Source organism: Phalacrocorax carbo, chromosome Z, assembly GCF_963921805.1.
Source record: "Phalacrocorax carbo chromosome Z, bPhaCar2.1, whole genome shotgun sequence".
Taxonomy (NCBI): domain Eukaryota; kingdom Metazoa; phylum Chordata; class Aves; order Suliformes; family Phalacrocoracidae; genus Phalacrocorax; species Phalacrocorax carbo.
This window is the reverse complement of record NC_087548.1, coordinates 30,770,029-30,787,584: the sequence shown is the minus strand read 5'-3', so window position 1 is coordinate 30,787,584 and position 17,556 is coordinate 30,770,029. Positions and strand designations below refer to the sequence as shown.

Genomic DNA, 17,556 nt, shown 5'->3' with positions numbered 1-17,556 from the left:
TCCTCACAGCCTGGGAGGGACAAATACAATATGCTCTACCAATCACAGCAGGAAAGCAGCTCAGTTTCAGACCAGCATAGCCCTCCTTTCCAATATGCATATTGGAAATATACATATACATATATTTTAATATACATCCCAATAGATCTGGGCCAACTGGTTCAGCCAGCGATGCTGATGAAAGCAAGGTTGAGTCCCAGTGTTGGTAAAGCAGCTTGCTGTCCTCTCCGCACAGGAGAAACGCCGAAGCTTCCCTACCTCCTTTGCCAACCCTTGAAAGTGTGGCATATCTGCCCTGCTCATCCAACAGCACATCATCCCCTGTAACTTTACACAGCTTCACTGTCACAAGAAAAATGACAAAGGAAAAAATAGTTACAAAGACCAAGGCTTGCATCCACATACTAGGATGGGCTTCACAAAACCCAGATAGAGGGCCAGCAAAGCAGAAGAGGCGCAAACCCCCAAATATTTATTTTCTTCCATACTCATCCAAATCATCTCCTCACTCCCCATGGGGGCCAAAAGTAGTCATGGATGTAAGCCAGGTGTTTGCCTGAAAATGTCTTAACACAGCTGTGCATCTCTGTTAGCTGCTGAAGCCCAAGCAAAGGCGGCTGTGTTTGCTTTCTAGCCAAGAACAACTGAATCACAAAATCAAAATATTTAGATTTATAATGTCATTACCCTTCTGCGCCTTTAAATCTTTCAAGAGGTGAGAAGCAGAGAACAGATACATAGGGCTATTGTAACAGGAGTAACCATCAGGAAAGAACCCGGGCTCCTGGGATATAAACCTGCCATGGAATATTAAAACTGATTTACAGTTTCAGTTTGGCCTTATAGCTGTGCACAGGGTGGAAAAAATGAAAGAATTGTCTTCTGCAAGAACGTTTCTACAAATATTTGTATTTATGAGTCCCGGAAGGACATTATTTTGTCACATGCTTACCTCCATAAGGTACATGGTTTATGCAGCAAAATCAGTACGAGATTTCAAATATGAGGAATTGTACCCTCCTACCCCTTTTTTTATTAATCTAGTACTGAATCCTTGTGTGAGATAAGACGTGTGTTACCTTCCAAACTTCAAAGGCATAAGCAATTTGCATTTTCCAAAAACAATGAAAGCTTTTTCTCTGCACTTAAAAGAGCTCAGACTGATTTCCTCCAAAAAGTTAAAAAAATTATCATCAGAGAAAATATGGAAAACGTTATTATTCGAAGTAATTCTTTTGCACATTCTGAATAGCTAAAAACAGAGGCTTATAATTGAAAGTCTATGAACAGTATTAAGAATTAGCAACTTTAAGGGTAACAGCTACCTTTCTGCCTTTGAAACAATGCCTTATGGTAAATAGTGCAGCGCTCCCTTCACTTGAGTGTTCACAACCCTGATCTCACACTAGAAAACCTGCATTTGTTGAAGGAAACAAACTACTCTGTATGGAACAACAAAAACAAAGAGGCTACCAGAGGTGCGTGAAACCGCAAGTGCAAACTCCCTTCACTTACGAGACACTTGCGAGACAACCCAGCTAACTGGGCTCTGTTAAAAAATAGGAAAAAAAAAAATATTTCCAAAATCCCTTTTCTCTGCTGTCCCGCAGTGCTAGCAGAACCAGTAGCTCGCACCTCACCTCTCCCCCAACCCCATTTGAGGGTCTCACTCACCGATCCACCCAGAAGCAAACCTTTGGACGTTGCTGCGTTTAGTTTTTCAGGAAATTAAGTCTGAAGCACACTTTCCTTTGCCTTAAAGGGAGTGCGTATTCCTGACACATCACCAGGCAAGGAGCCCAGAGGTTGCTACAGAGCATTTATTTATACTCATTTGGAATTTCCTGAGACAGTCCCAGCCTGGCAGCCAGCCCAGCGCCGCGCCAGTGGTTTCCTTCACAGCATTTCAGATGCTGCACAATGGCTCTGGCTCCCCAAGGGTTAAAATACATGAAATGGGCAGCAGGACAAAAGGAACTGTACCAAATGACACACTAAGAAGATTTTTTTTTTTTTCTCCGACGAAGACAGATGTAATTTCCAAGAGGGAATTAAAAGTTCAGGTGACTTCTCTTCCACCCACTCTCCCTTCCTCCCCAAGCCCTTCACCCCCACCCACCTCATTTCTCGCTCCCACGTGTGGACTGAGAACACAGAAAGGTTCATTGATATAATTTGGGCATAACAATTACCTCTGTTGTAACCACCACTGCCTGCAATTCTGCCCATGTTACATTCAATCTCATTTTGTTTACTCTTCTCAAATGCCACTTATAATTTGAGGGATAAAAATAAAATCTTCATTTAGTATAAAGTTACAGACACAAAGTTTTCCTTTTTTTCTGAAACAAACAAAATACATGAGGCATCCTTCATGCTAGTACAAGCATTTTTGAGATTATGCACAAACATATTTGATTTTTCCATATTCAGTTTTCTTGTTTCCACGTAACACCAGGTATTAAGTAAAGAGAACTGGGATTCCAGATGCAAAAAGCATCACTTCTCAGCATCAGAAAAAGACTCAAAGGCCTCAGCTCCCTTCACTTCTGCTTACAGTAACAGTTGCTGTGGTATAGCCAAACAGGGACTCCAGAAGTAATTGTGCAGAGGAGAGTCTAATTTAACACGGATAACGGTCCTAAGATTTCACAGGACTGAAAGCAAAGAGTTTTCTTACTGTGCCTTCCATCCAGATTCCCAAGAACACTTAAAATGAAAGAATTGCTGAATGAATTGTTGAAGTAATTTCCAATATCATTGCAGATTGGAAGAATTGTGCTTCATCAGAAGTCAAATATTACGCTGAAAAGACAGGAGAGAAGTCCAAGTCCTTCACAGCGCCTTCAGCTACAATGGCACAGACTTCCAATAAAAGTGTTTCCTGAATATGTCTAGTGGCTTCAGTGGTATTTAATATGGAGCAAAGTAATGTTTAATACTTACAGGCATCAGCTTTTGGACTATAAACTAGATCCTGCCCTCTAGGTAATTTTACATTTATTTTCTTGAATTACAAGTCATTGATGCATACACTATAAAACATGAGCTCCCAAAAAGAGTCTGAAGAAGATCTCTAGACCTAGCCAACTTGTTACATCTATGGACCATGAAATTACTGAATTTTAAGTGACCTTGGTTTGGTTTGGTCTCTGCTGTAACCACACCATCCATAAAGAAAAGCAGCTCTCCATAAACAAGCTTTGGGAACAGCTTCCAACCATGCTTTGAAGTTTCTCCTAGAAGACAGAAAAACTCTAGGGCTGCTGAAACCTGACCACATTTTCTGTTCAGGGAAACACACACAAAAAAGCCTGCAAACCAACAACAACAAAAGGTAAAAAAATCAGCCCTTGAAACACGGCCTGGACCCAGTCCAACCACTGCTTTGTGCTTGCTGCCCTTCGAGCCCCATCTTTTGACCTGCAGAGCAAGTGACCAGCCAGGTGAGGACAAGCAGTACACAGCAGCACTGGTGTTACTGGTGGGCAACTCTAGCTCCATCAGCAGGTTCTTCACACCAGAAAGGGGAGAAGATGAAAATACCCATCTAATTTTCCCCTGTCAAAAGCCGTGTGACATCTGGGATAAAGTATGAGAATAGAAGGTATGGCCAAAATGTCCTTCTCAAGAGTTAGGATTCTGATCAGAGAAAAAAAAAATCTCTAACATTACATGATTTAATTCTTCTAAAAAAAAGACAGCATGATATCCTGTTTAAAGAACAAATTTTAACAGCTGTCTCTACATGCTCCATCTGTTTATCATTACTCTGTGGTTTCAAGGACTTGACATCTGAACGAGGCCTGCATCAAGTCACGCACCTTCAGTGGACTCTCTGCAAAGCTCGGTGAGCTCAGCAAGCTGAAAAAGACCTGCCACAAGTGCAAGCAATAACCTATAACGTGTATCAGCACTTCATCCCTTGTCCAGCAAGTCAAATATGGAGGCACACGTCTGAGTTGGCACCAGTAAAACCTAAAGGCAAAGAGCACACGTGTATTTATTCTCTTGGCCTTTGAGACCGTTATGGTGCCAAATAAACTTGTTCAGCTACTGTTTACAGTAGAAACAAAACTGAGGTCAGAGCTCAGCTCCCCAGTGACCAAAAAACCTGACTTGGTCTGCAGTAGAGCAAATGTAAGATTTGGTGCATGGGCAGCCATCCAGCTGCTAAATTCTTATCTAAAAAGCAGGTTATTTCACACCCATTTTGAAAACAAAAGCCAGAGAGGGTACAATGGATCTCTGAAAGGCAACAGATGAAACACAGCTCTTTAAAACATTTGCCTCCAACAGACCATTTCCTCAGCACTGGAGTGGCTCTGCTTGGAAAGAATTAAATAATTTGGCAGACTACAGTGATCCAGTGCAGGGGAGCACAAAGTTTGGCCTGACCCACCACTGTCAGGTTTATGTTCTTACCCCCAAAAGCACAGCTGTTGCATTTTGGTGAAGGTTGGACATGGGGTTCTTCTCAATTTTATTTTTGTGTATTTGTTGTGGGAGAGAGGGGTGGCATGGCTGTGGGTTTGGGTTTATTTCTTTACAGCCTTTCAGAATTTGGCTGGTTTCCACAGAATGATTTAAAACCCCCTAACTATTTAGGTCAGACCTGAGACTGGTCTGGCCTACCCACCTTCTGCTCCCTAGGAGATGCCTCTGGAAAGGCATAAGAAGAAAGTCAACATACAGCAACATTTCTCCTCTCAGCTTCCAGAAACCTGTGACCCAGAGACTCCTGAGCCAGGGGTGTTCCAGGATGGGTTTTAAGTCACAGTGTCAAATGTTTGTTATCAGGGTAGCTGTGAGGTATTCAATAACTGGGTTCAAAATGTCAGACTGCAGCTGATGTGGTAGTGCAGTAAGGAGATCTACTGGTCAAGAGCCTGGAGATACAGTTATGGATGATTAAGCTGACCCAATGACTACATAACACTCAAAACCTCCACATGAGAGACTTAGCATGCTATGGTTAAGTCCATCACTGGTTAGCATCTACCCACAGAGAGGATGCAACTGAAAAATGCACCCCATATCATCACTAACTGTCCACCTGGTTCAGCTTCACAGACAATGAACTTCAACTACTTGGTATTTTGTGTGCCATGAGGCAAGTCATGATCTCTACTGTTCTTCCAACATGACTGCTTGGAAAAGCTTATGGAGAGAAGTCTTGTGGGAGTGAGTAGACCTTTCAAGCCTTCAGATTTGGTGAAGTATTTTTTTTCCTTGTTTTTTTTTGTACAGATGGTCAGGCATACTTGCTTGTTTCTATTCAGACATTAGAACTGCATGAGCTAGCAACTAGAGCTTGCAGCTTCCAGCAGGGCTTTACGGGTCAACTTTGCTTTCCCATTTTGCAGAGACAAAAAGTGAATGACACTGAACATGAACAGAAAGCAAAAAGCCACGGCTGTAAAAGAAAAATCTGGAAATACATGTACAGGCTTCTTATGCCACAGACAAGGATGCAAAGTGAACTTCTGCCATGTGGGAACTCAAGTGGAGGTCTCAGCCTAGCAACTGTCTCCTAGTGCATTTGAAAAAAGCAGGCTCAAGTCATTTGGGGTCAGGTGGGTGGATCCTGCCAGCATGGAAGGCATCCCGTGTTCTTCAGTCATCACCCCCCACTTCCCCAGCTGAGCAGAGGCAGGGGGTGCAGGAGGGAACTCATGGCTTTGCCAGGGAGACTGTACAGGCTACGGTTTTAGGCATCTCTTTCCCACTTGGACCTAGACTGCAGTCAAACACCATGGATTTCTAGTAACAATTACTAATCCAGAAATATTTTACTTCTACCCACAGTAACACACTGATTATGCAAAAGGCTAAGGCAAGGAGAAGTGCCACACAAACTGGGGAAAAAACCAAGTGCCATGCATAACTAATGGGACCCATGGGCAAGACTACACATGTCCATTATTAATGTGCCGTGTAACTGATAAAGAGTGCGTGCAGTACATCATGCAGGAGCAGGATTGAAGAAGGGCAGTAAAGCTGCAGTGGAGCAGGAGATGCTACACTCAGTTTCACAGATGTCTCTCCTGCTGCTGCAGTCTTGGCTGTACCTGGTGTCTTGTCCTACAAGAATACTGGCTAAGATAGTCTGCCTGAGCCACGCACATGCTTGTAGAGTTGTAGCCTTACAACTTTTCTCTGCAAAGGGAGAGGGAAGTAATTTTCCCAGAATCATTAACAGTGCATTCTCCACAGCACTGAAGATGGGTTGTAAGGAAGCCTCTGAGCATTAAAGGCGTGTGGGGTGGGGAGGCAGGGAGGGCTGGATATCGGGGGGAGGCACAGGCTGCACTCCCCAGGGACTGCACCTGGGGAGAAGTCCCTGCGTGTCCTTGGGGAGAGCTGGAGAGCAACACCGGAGAAAGGGGCCAAGAGGAGTATCAGGGAACAAAAGGAAAGGACAAGCATCCTGGATGGGACACATGCTGTCTGAGAGCAGAGGAAGGGAACAGGACTGTAACTAATGATGGCAAGGGAGAATGGTGAAGGGCATGCAGTGGATGCACAGCCTTGTGAGCACATGCAAGTACTGGCAAGCTTAAAACCTATGTAACAGCCATCTGCCTCCACATAAAAAAAACAGAGGACAGGAGCAGAAAAGAGTGACTCTAAAATACATGGCTTTTTTAAAACCTTTTAACTTAAGGTACGGAAAAACTTATCTGAAATTTAAGATTCACAATTTCTGCTGGAGGGGGGGGGAAGAGGGGGAGAGAGGTCTTAGCCATGGACTTCTTGAAGTGAAAAAACACTGTTGATCCTCGTAATCCCTTAAAACATGGCTGCTCTGATTTTGTCTTTGTGCTTCTATCGTATGCAAATGTCAGTCCACTTTTCAACCACAACCATGCATTTTATTGTATTTTCTTGCACTGTACTTCTTTGCAAAGCTGCACACTTTAGATTTATCATGCAGTGTGCATGAAGTGTTAAAACTTGACCTGTTTGCTAGGATTAGACCTGAAATTCCAGTAACAGCAGCTAAATTGCACAAGTGTTTTCTTTTTATGATTAGATCTTCCACAACCCATACGACAGTGCTCCAGGCGGAGGGGCTGGTTGTGTGAAGAGTGGGTAGGGAAGGGGCTAGTACATCAACACACATGCCCCTCAGCAATAAGAGGCTACTCCAAAACAGTGATGTCTGGTTTACATAGGGAGAACAATCTGTTCCCAATTATCAGTTAATTTGATCCGCACCCTAATCTGGCAAAACTTTCAAACCCAACTACTAAAAACAGTTTCCACCCCCTCCCTCCATCCCTCCCTCTCCTACTTTCAAACAAACAGTGAAGGGCAATACAGAAATATCACAGACAGGTCCTCTATGTTGAAGGAAAGCAACATATCGTTATGAAGAAAAAACATACAGGAATATATTAACAAAAAAGAAGACAATTGTGTAAAACACTCATTACAGTGTGAGATAACCAGGGAGGAGAAACTGAGCAAGAAGGGATGGGCTGTGAGAGGGGGTAAGTGTCACATTACCTACTTCTACAGGGAAGAAGGCTTTGCAAGTGGGGAATGATGGACCAAAAGCATGGAAGAATATGATGGGATCTCTCTCTCACCTACCTCTCTGAGTGTACGAGCACTTAGTTTTGTCAAAGTCTGTGTGAAGAGTCAGGTGAAGAAAAAAATCTCAGGAGACTGTACCTGATGCAGAGCAAGTATATGCTATGAAGAGTTTTAAGGAGTTAGACTGGGTAGGGGGAGAGCCCTATTTTGACTCGGTTGATCTGCTAACCCCTAGACACTGCAAGCTGCAACATGCATCCCACAGCAGATGTCAACCATTGTTTTCAGCCAATATGGTACGTGTGATTTCTGGATGAAATCAGAGGAGGGAATGGGAGAAAGAAAGGGGAGGATGGCCACAAGCACACTTCTGTCCCGAAGCTGGTCACACGGGGACATCCTGGCAGGAACCCGTACTCTGCCATCAAGGGGAGTCGTGTTTCCAGAGGAAGGAAATGGAGATACAGCAGCAATGCCAATGTGGGCAGCCCAAGCGCTCCCTCAGCCCCTGAAACTGCTGCGAAAACATGATACGGGAAGAGCTGCCCTTATGTCATCTCTAATCCAAAGCCTTACAAATGGCATGGAAAAAGGGGAGGAGAGAGGTGGCCATTACAAGATGCTTCCCAAGGACTTCTGCTCCAGCAGCAACCCTTCTACAAGGAACATGTCTAAATGCAGGCATGTAGTGTTCACCAACAGAAGACAACCAGCTGTAATCAGGCTGTTTCCATCCACGCCATTTTCCTGGGGGCCTGTATCCTTTCACAGGCAACAAAATCCCCTCCCATCCCACAGGGAGGAGAGTCATATGCAGTATTCATAAACTGTTTTCTGCAGGAGAATCTGGGAAGGGAGTGAGGAATAGTGTAGAATAGTTTTGGGGAAAAATACACTCGTGTTCAATGGCTACAGGAAGATTTGCTGAGTTGTGTATCTTGCAAGTGGAGGGAAGGAAGAAGATGCAGAGAGAACGACTTTTCAAGTCTGGAAAAAGTAAATTCTTAAGTGTTTTTCCTGTGACACATGCCTGCCCTGCTACTGGTGCTTGCCCCTCACCTAGCTCCACAGGCTGCTCCTCCACACAGCCACCTCTTACCTGACTGCCACCAGACCAGTGCAAAGCGGTGACTTTCATGACAAGCCCTAAGGGCTTTTATCACTGTCAATCGCCATCAGTTCAGTGAGGTTGCAAGATACCATAAACAGCAAGGCATGCCTGTTTAGTCCCTACAGCATTATTGGCTTTAAAACACCAGATCAAGACCCTTAGCTGCCTCCAAGGGTATAGAGGGCATGTATTTATATCCCTGCTCCACAGGGAGCAGCAGAAGGCCACATCAGAAGGTCCAGGTGCTGCCCATGCAGATGCATCTCAACAAGTCAGACAAGGAAATTGTGCATTACTCCATGAGCAATCCTGCCTCAGAGAGGAATGAACAAAGTCCTTTCTCTAGGTGAGATGTAAGAAGCTTCCGGGCAGCTGCAAAAGATAACCCAGAACAAGACACAACTGCAGTAATCTTTGAACAAAAGACAGACCAATTAAATCTGTTCCATTTCTCATGGAGCTTTGTCCTTCTGCAAAGCATCTGCATCTTATATGGCTTTGTGTCTTGGGCCACTGCTTCCCACCACATCCAATTTCTATTTCTAAGGTCTGGGCTATCTGGCCAGACTGCTATGTCCTCAGCTCCTAATGACACTGTATTTACTACGTCCTTTCTAACTCCTTCCTGCCCCATCCTTTTCAAGCATATTCCAAAATCAGGCCTGAAGGGCATTCTTCAGGCAATAAGTCCTATGCAAAAGAAGATGCATGATCCCTGATGCTCTGCTGTCTGATAAAGGCCGCCAGGTTGGGCAAATGCAAGTTAATGTTTTCAAGCTTTCTGTTGCAGCGGCAAATGCACCCTTGGATTACAGCTTTCAACTAGCAATTGCAGAAACTAGTATTAATTCAAGCAGAAGGTTGGCATTGGCTGTGAGATCATGTGCTCCATCTCCAGCCATCTGTCCTTAAGGCAGATCTGGCATCAGTGAGTGTACTACAGCATACTGATGGAAATTTTAATACACCTGATAGAGCTGATGTGAAATCACTGGAGGCTCACTCACCCTTCACCCCACAGATTTCAGGGTCCCACCCTAGCTTGTTTTTAAATACCGGGCACCACCAGAGTGACTCACTAGATCACTAGTGGGTGAGGCAGGAGTAGGATCCCAGTGACAGCCCTGCATGCTGTATGCCCATCCAGAAAGCACAAGACTACATGGCAATTCAGCAGCTCTCCTGATGGCAAGAGCCTCCCACAAGCTGCCAAAGCACACCTTCGGTGTACACCTGTCCCCATTAACTCTGATGGTTATCGGATGCAGGCCTGGAGCAGGGAGAATGGTCAGGGAGCAAGCCCAGGCTTAAATAGCCTCTCATCCCACAGCCCTGACTCAACCAAATTACCGTTGCTTGCACAGCTGATTTGATAAAAATACAAACTCACCTGAACCCTGGTCATCTGCATCTGCGAAGCTAAGCAAACTCAGTGCATTTAAGGCTGCTAAGCTCAGAGCTCGGGATGTCAGTAGCACCGCAGTGATACCTCGGTGACACCTACCCTGCATGAAAGCAGCGGAGAGCTGGGCTCTTGTGGCAGGCGCCGGCAATACTGAGGACTAAAGGCTCTCTTGGACTGACTACTACCTAGCAATCAAACACTTCCAATTGCTAACTTCTTCATGTCTGTAAGTTCCCATTTATTGACTGAGGGTCTGTAATAAAAACTGGTGGCTATTCTGCTAAAATTAGTAACGGCGGTAATGTTCTGGTGCATAGCACTTTCTTCTGAGACTACGCTTCAGATCCTTAGGCTGGAAATCATACAGAACTCCACACAGATTGCCTAAGATGATATGCGTCAGGAAAAATCAAATCCTAAGAGAGACTCTAGGTCAAATAAACCAATAACTGAAAGGAAAGTGTGTCTACAGATGTTTGGTAAGAGTTGTCACAAGTCAATGCAGAGGATGTTTATGATAAAAACATTTGATCTAAGCAAATGTGTGTTCTATTTATTTGCTTCAATAAAAAGGGTTAATAAGTCAACAGGGGTTTTCATGATACAACAGTTGCTTAAGCATTTATATAACAGCAGATGGAAAACAGATTTATTAAACATTTGGTCTTCGAGTCACGCTGATGTTAATATCAAACAACACTAATTCAGGCAACAGCCTCTTGTAATGGCCTCATTCTCTGATTAACTGGTGCCTAGTTATAACTTCACTTAGGAGTCAAGAGAACTGGTCAGATACAAAGAAAATCTACCCAGAGGCCCATGGGGTGCCACAGAGTAACTATGCGTACATAAAATAACCAGAGGGACACCAGGCTGCTGCAGGAGAACCAGTGCTCCAACACGGTTTGTATCAGCCACCAAACCGCCCTCAGTCCGCAGCCCCTGGTGCACTCTCCAGAGCAGAGGTGGACGCCCAGGTCTTCCGGGGGTGACATCTCCCCATCCCCAAGAGGCTGAAAGCGAAACGAGTAAACGAGGAGCGAAGACACTTGATGCCTGCGCCCTGGCTAATACAGCTACAGTTCCTTGCTTTACAGGTGCAAAGAGACCAACAGTAAAAATGTTGGTGAGTTGCTGCAGTGCCACTGCTTGAAGAACTGTGTAGGAATCTGAAGGAGGTAAAGCATATAGCTGAGTAAAAACACACAGGGAAATATTTCAAATTAATCCATGTAAGATGTAGTACTCCTCTAAGTAGAAGCATGTTAAATGTGGGATGGGAGGGCATGGAAACACATACCCTTAAGCACGAATGACGGGGAAGGTGCAGACAGAAGGGAGAAAAGAGAAAGGATCAGGGAAATCTCAGGCACCATGTACAGAAAACCATATGCATTTGCTTCACAGCAGAGGAAAGGAAGGGTTTCTGCAACAGCCTCGCTATACTGACCCCTGCAGCCTGTCCTACTCAGAAAAACTGGAAAGCTTTTCTTCTGTTAAAACACTTTTTTATGTCCCTATTAAAGAGGTGACTGACAACTCTGTGGTCTCTGGATACAGAGCATAAGGTGCTTAGGGAAGTCAAATAGACGGTTTCATTACGGTTAGAAACAAATACGTTTTTTAATGCTTTCTCTTTTTAAATCAGTCTCTTAGGTTTGTTTTGCTGCTGTCTTGTTTTCTACATTGGAATAAATGGAAGTGGACTGGAATTTCACACTATTCAGTGCCTTTCAGAACATGTATTTTGAAAACAAAGCTTCAGCTAATTAGGAATTAGTGAAAGGAATGAAAATCTAGCCAGAAGTATTTCCAAAGTGCCCAGTAAGTTTCAGGCTGTTGTGCACTGTGCTTTTTGTAGCTGACTGGAGGACCTTTCCACAGATACCACTACAGCAATGTTTGCAGAGCCTCATGAAATAGATGATTTGTGCATCAGTCCTAGCAAGCACAGAAGGTAACAATTACTGGAAGTTTCACCCAGCAGTTAATGACGACACTAATACTATTTTGAGAAATAATCACCTCGGGTTTTTTTTCCTTGTACCATGCAAAGAGAAATTAATTTTTATCACGCACCAAAACAAGTCCCAGTAGCTCCTGACAGACACAGGGTATTTCCCAGCTCCTGCTGCAGCTCCTTGGACAAGTGCATGACACGTTCCGGACCTCCACTGCACTCCTTAACCCTGCTGAGCTTATTAGCCGACTAAGCAGTCAGCTCACATGGCACCAGAACAGACTCGAAGCAGCAGGCAGTTATGACTACCCAGCACCCAGCGGACAAAATACAGCAACTTTTTCTGCAAGCACCAATTTATCTATTACTAGTATTAAAGAGACTTCAGCTATTTTCTGACCAGATGGCACAACTTTGACAGAGCCTAGTCAAAAATCAGTACCAAGTCTCTAAAGCAACTTCCAAAATGTGTAAACATGAGCAAATATGCTTGCATCTCACAGAAACAGAGTTCACTACAAGACCTCTGCGCAATGAAACCGGGAACAGAGTGATAACTTTAAGTCAGCAGCAAACAAAAATAGACAAACAGTACTGAAGTCTAAATTACGGCCTCTGTTACTTACTCACCACATTTGAAGTTCACATCTTTACCAAGATATGCAAGAAGCAGATAAATTTATGATAGGTGGTTTCATGATAAAGTCATCCCTTGCCTTGTAGCTTATCTCACATACACACTCACTGAAAAATTTACAGCAAATGTACTTCCAATAAGCATCCTTTAAAAAAAAAAAAATATCTTTAGAAATGCAAAATAGCTTGATCCTTTCCTGGAAACAAGTTCCAAATTCAAGCATTCCTCTACAGATTTTATCTGCAGCAGTAGTAGTCCATGCAGGCTTGGATACTGAAAAAATTAACCGAAATGGCATACAGGCATAACCATTTATCAGTGCAAGTACTCACATTCTCGAGTTAACCAAAGCAAACCACTGCTCCTTAGTCACCTCGTAGTTGAATGCAGCTGAACATGTGGTCAAACTTGCCAAAATATTCAAGTAACATAAATACAGCTTAGCAGTCCACAACAAGTCTTTCTAGTTCTTTTTCCTGTTGCTGATTGATTCAGAGGGTGCAGAAAACACCGCCCCTGAAGTTTGTCTTTCCACTCTTAGAGCTCCATGCAATTAAGAAACTTGCTTCAATACCTCCAACGCCCATATCAGCTCCTGCTCATCCAAAGACGTTCTCTCCCCGGCAGCACGACAGGATAACGACTCACAGGTATTTGCCGCCCAATACCCTGTCCATTATGAACTGCTGAGGATTCAGAGACACCGGCGTGCATGGCTGCGTGTTAGAACACCAGCCTCAAGGGTTTGCAAAGCCAACAAGTCCTGACAGTCTCTGCAAAATGTTGTCCAATTTAGTTTCGAATTAAATACTTGCAATTCATTACAGCGTCTTTCGAATAAGGGAGCAAACAGCTTCTACCCTGCAAGAAGCCTTGTTTGCATAACAATCTTGAAACCAAAACACCTTGCATTAACACATCCCCAGTAAAAGCATTTAGCTTCTTTCAGACTCACGTGTCAGCTTATCAACTTTTCCAATAGACAATTTTACCACAAGGAGGGCAGAAAATTTGTAAATCAATCAGTAACAGTCTATGCATAATTTTTCTTTCCTTGTAAGCAGAGGGAATTGTTCTGCATGACTTAAGTTAAGAGTGTATTACCAAAAAAGTCAAGTTACATGGGGGGTTTAGGCAGTAAACAGCGACAGTTAAGTCACACAGCAGAGATTTTGAGGTTTGCCTTCTCAAAAGTATTACAAAAAGTTACAAAGGGATATAGTGTCTTAGAGAATATACTTTTAATTGTATAAAAATGGGGGGGGTGGGATATTCTTCAGCAGTCTCAGGATTTAACAACATTGGTAAGTGTAGTCTTAAATCATTAACAGATAAAAGCAACTCCAATGTTTTTATGTAACTTCCATTAGCCTTTAAAGAAAGACTTCTTTTGCATAAATTGCAGATAATGACACTCCATATTTCTAATTTCCTACACACAAAACGCTTTAATCCCTTGCACTAATTAGAACAATTCTACCGTGAGCACAGTGAGTAATTCAGGATTTGTTTCCATACCAGCACATACTTTCAGAGCAGGTTGGTGCTAAAATCCACCAGATAAGCCAATTCTTAATACGTGTGTGTCATGATCTAGCAAGTAGCATTTGAACATGAGTGCATGAGCCTTGGGGGGGAAAAAAAAGCTGAAATTTCTGTTTACATGCATAACAGAAAAGATATTTAATGTTCCTTCCCAGGATATTCAGAGTGCTCCCAGCCACCCCAGCCTTCACCGATAAATCCATTTCCCCATCATACCTACATTAGGAGGTCTTGAAAGAGCACCCACAAGCTCCTGCCGTGCACTTGAAATTTTCGATATAATCCCACTGTAGCAGCCTGAGCTGTAATGGGCTAAAGCTATGTTTGTGCAGTGATCAGGAGAACAGGAAAATATTGACACAACCACAGGAGGAACGCTGCTGCTGTGCTGTTATCAATCGTTCTGCAGTCTCTGCCCCCTCCTGTCCTCCTCAGCAACCTTTGAACTTGCCAAGCAATCTATTTCAAAGAGTATCACCCAACAAGAATAGACATCTCAGGAGCTTCTTAAAATAACGAAAAAGTGAAACGACCTGAACACCTCCTTCCTCTTGATGTTGCTTGAGAAATGCTTTTTTGTTTTGCTGAGAAGCAAGAAACAAAAATTAACCTGACCCATGAGGGTGACGAGGAAGGGCTGGGGGTTCAATGTGTAAGAGCTGGTTATCTCACAGGTTAATTACAGACACAGGATAACAACTACACAACTTTTTGCAGCAGACCCCTAGGCCTCGCCAGTCCTTACATCTTTGCAAACAATTTTCCATGCTTTAAGTATTTAAAATATTACTGGGGGGGGGGGGGGGGGGAAGAACAGACAGGCTCTGATCTACCAGGAAATGGGTTTTCAGTATTTAGTTTTAGCTGCTGCTACTCCCCTTTTCTGCTACTTCCACAAATTAAGAAAAAAGTTTAAAAAAAAAAAAAATCAGAAGGGGGGAAAGTGTTCCCAATTAGTTACCTGTAGCACTGCTGTTAGTATTTGCTGCGTAGGCCATGTTTGCTCAGTGACACATCCAGAGTTAGGCTGTTAGGTGTCATGCAAATGCCATGCATCAAGTCCAACCAGACATGCAACCTGAAACAGACAAGAAAAAGGCAGTTAAAAATGTACAGTTTTAAGAAGTTAGGTACATTAAGCAGTACGCATTTCTGAAAGCTTACAGTCTCATCTTTGGTGCAAACTTCACTGTAGCAGTAAATACACTCCTCTTAATCAGCATCCTAGCTATTGCAAATGCCACCAATGTCCTGGAGTCTGAAGTTGAGTTGCAGCGCTCTTACAATATCCAAGGAGGACTGCTGCTCTGGATCTGTCCTCAGTGAGGATGTAACCAGCTGAATTCCAATTGGCCTTGGTTGTGGGTTTTTTTTGGTCTACTCTGAGCTTTTTTGCAGTTTGTCCCTAGCCTCCCTTGTACCACAGCAGCTTCCTCACATTTGCTGGCACCTAAGTTTTAGACTACCCAAAGGTTTATGTAGGCAGCGTTAGAAGATTTTTAGGCAAAGAGCATATACCTAAGAGCTGTACCAACAAGCGCAGGACCAGTTGCAATTTCTAAGCATTGATGTCCCCCAGGGAGGCGAGGGCAGAAGGACCCCACTGCAGAGGCAGCCAAAGCAAGCACGTGCATCCCCATCGCCTGACAAACCCGGTGGTCAACAGCTGCTGCGTGGAAGCCTGTGGACTGGGGGAACCAGAGCTGGCATGAACCCTGTTCTGGGGCAGTGCATGGCTGACTGCAAGACCTGTCCCCAGTGGTGACAGGTTTTCTGGGTGTGAGGTTTTCTTTCAGCCCACATGTGGCAGATTCAACCAAGAGCAGTGCTTGCCTGAAGCTCAGGCTGCGGGTACGGGAAAAGCGCTCTGTCGCCCTGGGCGTGTGGCTGCCAAGCAGAAGACAAATGAGGGGCAGAATCAAAACCAGCAGTAGTTTTGTGGCTCATTGGCTGCTGGCTGGCTCTGCAAAGCCTGCTTTGCTGGCTCTGCAACAGGGCCCCTGCTCCTCCTTTCCTGTCCACCATGGGGTCAGCCTGATCACAACCCTCATCCTCAGAGCAACAGATTTGACTTGTTGGGGGCTGCAGAGATGCCGCCTCTTGGCTCTTCTTCAAGTTTTCTACAATCCAAACAGCATTTCATTTTGTTGACTCAGATAGGTGGAGCTTATGTGTATGAAGAACACCCTATTTCGCCAGCCCCAGTCTGACTTAGGCTGACAGCTCCTCAACAAACTAGTCACATTTTTCCAATTACATTTGATTTGGCTGTGACTGTACGTGCATGGAAGTATTTAACCGCTAAGCAGATTAGCAAAGGAAAATAAAATCCAGAAGAGAGTTAGTGCAAGCACCATGTGAATCTGAGTCAAAGGTATACCGGCTAATAGAGAAGCTGTGTCTTAAAACCGACGGAGCTCCATCACACAGGCTAATATAGTTCAGCTTTCCCCTTCAAGGAACACAAGCACAAACCATTTCATTTTTAGTACAATCCTGACATCAATTTCCAAGAATGCACAAAGACTTCCATTGCAACTCCTCTTCCCCAAGTTCTACTGTACACTCTTAAATTTATGATCGCTTGTTCAACAGAGGGCAGGACAGGAAGCTGTCAATAAGACCGTGCAAGCAAAAGGCTACAAACAACAAAATAAAGCAGGCATCCAACACAGACCATGACGCAGAGAGGCCCATCACAAGATTTCAGGCATGACAGTAATTATCAGATTTCTGAAACAATGAAGCATGGTGAAAAAAAAAATAGAAAAGCATGTTGCTGGTTGAGGTTGCAGCCAGGACCCAAGCTAGAAATCTGTGAGCTTTTAGGAAAATATTGACTACTTCCTTTTAAAAGGAGAAATTAAAGCATCAGTCCTATCTCTGCCATTGCCATCAGGGTACAGAGTTATGCTTTAAGTTCAAGAAAGGCATTTTTTACTGAGTCACAACAAATGCATACTAAAAAATCGTTTGTCTCTGTGTTAAGTTCCTCAGGACAGCAACTATCTCAGAGCAGGCTGCATTTAGCTGGACTTCAGACTCTACCAGCAATGCACCCAAGGGTAAACAGGGCTGAAGTAATTCACCTGCTTCTAATTTGTTCAGCACAGCTGTGCTGCTCAGTAGCGCTGTAACAGAAGTGATTCCCTGCTTTCACCATATACGTTTATTTTACACTGCTGCAGCAGAAGTCTTGCACCACTGTAAACCTAACTGAGGAAGCACAGTAAAATACACCTAGTGTCTAACATAGCCCTTGCTTTATCATGCAACTCACGTTCTGCCAATCTGCAGCTTCCTATACCACTAGAAGCAAAGAAAGGTCAAGGGAGGCTGCTCAGGAAACCTCACAC

At 43.8% G+C, this 17,556-nt stretch overlaps 1 protein-coding gene across 4 annotated transcripts in view; it reads right to left on the bottom strand.

Annotated features, from left to right (window-relative positions):
• The window catches only part of KANK1 (KN motif and ankyrin repeat domains 1), a 132,435-nt gene that overhangs the window by 36,162 nt on the left and 78,717 nt on the right, over window positions 1-17,556 (bottom strand). For 3 of the 4 annotated variants that reach the window (XM_064439609.1, XM_064439608.1, XM_064439610.1), the window contains one exon: window positions 15,162-15,278. In XM_064439609.1, coding sequence (XP_064295679.1) covers window positions 15,162-15,198 — 37 coding nt within the window. In that variant the 5' untranslated portion in view covers window positions 15,199-15,278. Of the gene's footprint in view, window positions 1-14,416; window positions 14,541-15,161; window positions 15,279-17,556 lie in introns of those variants that run through there. The other variant, XM_064439611.1, reaches the window with a different exon arrangement.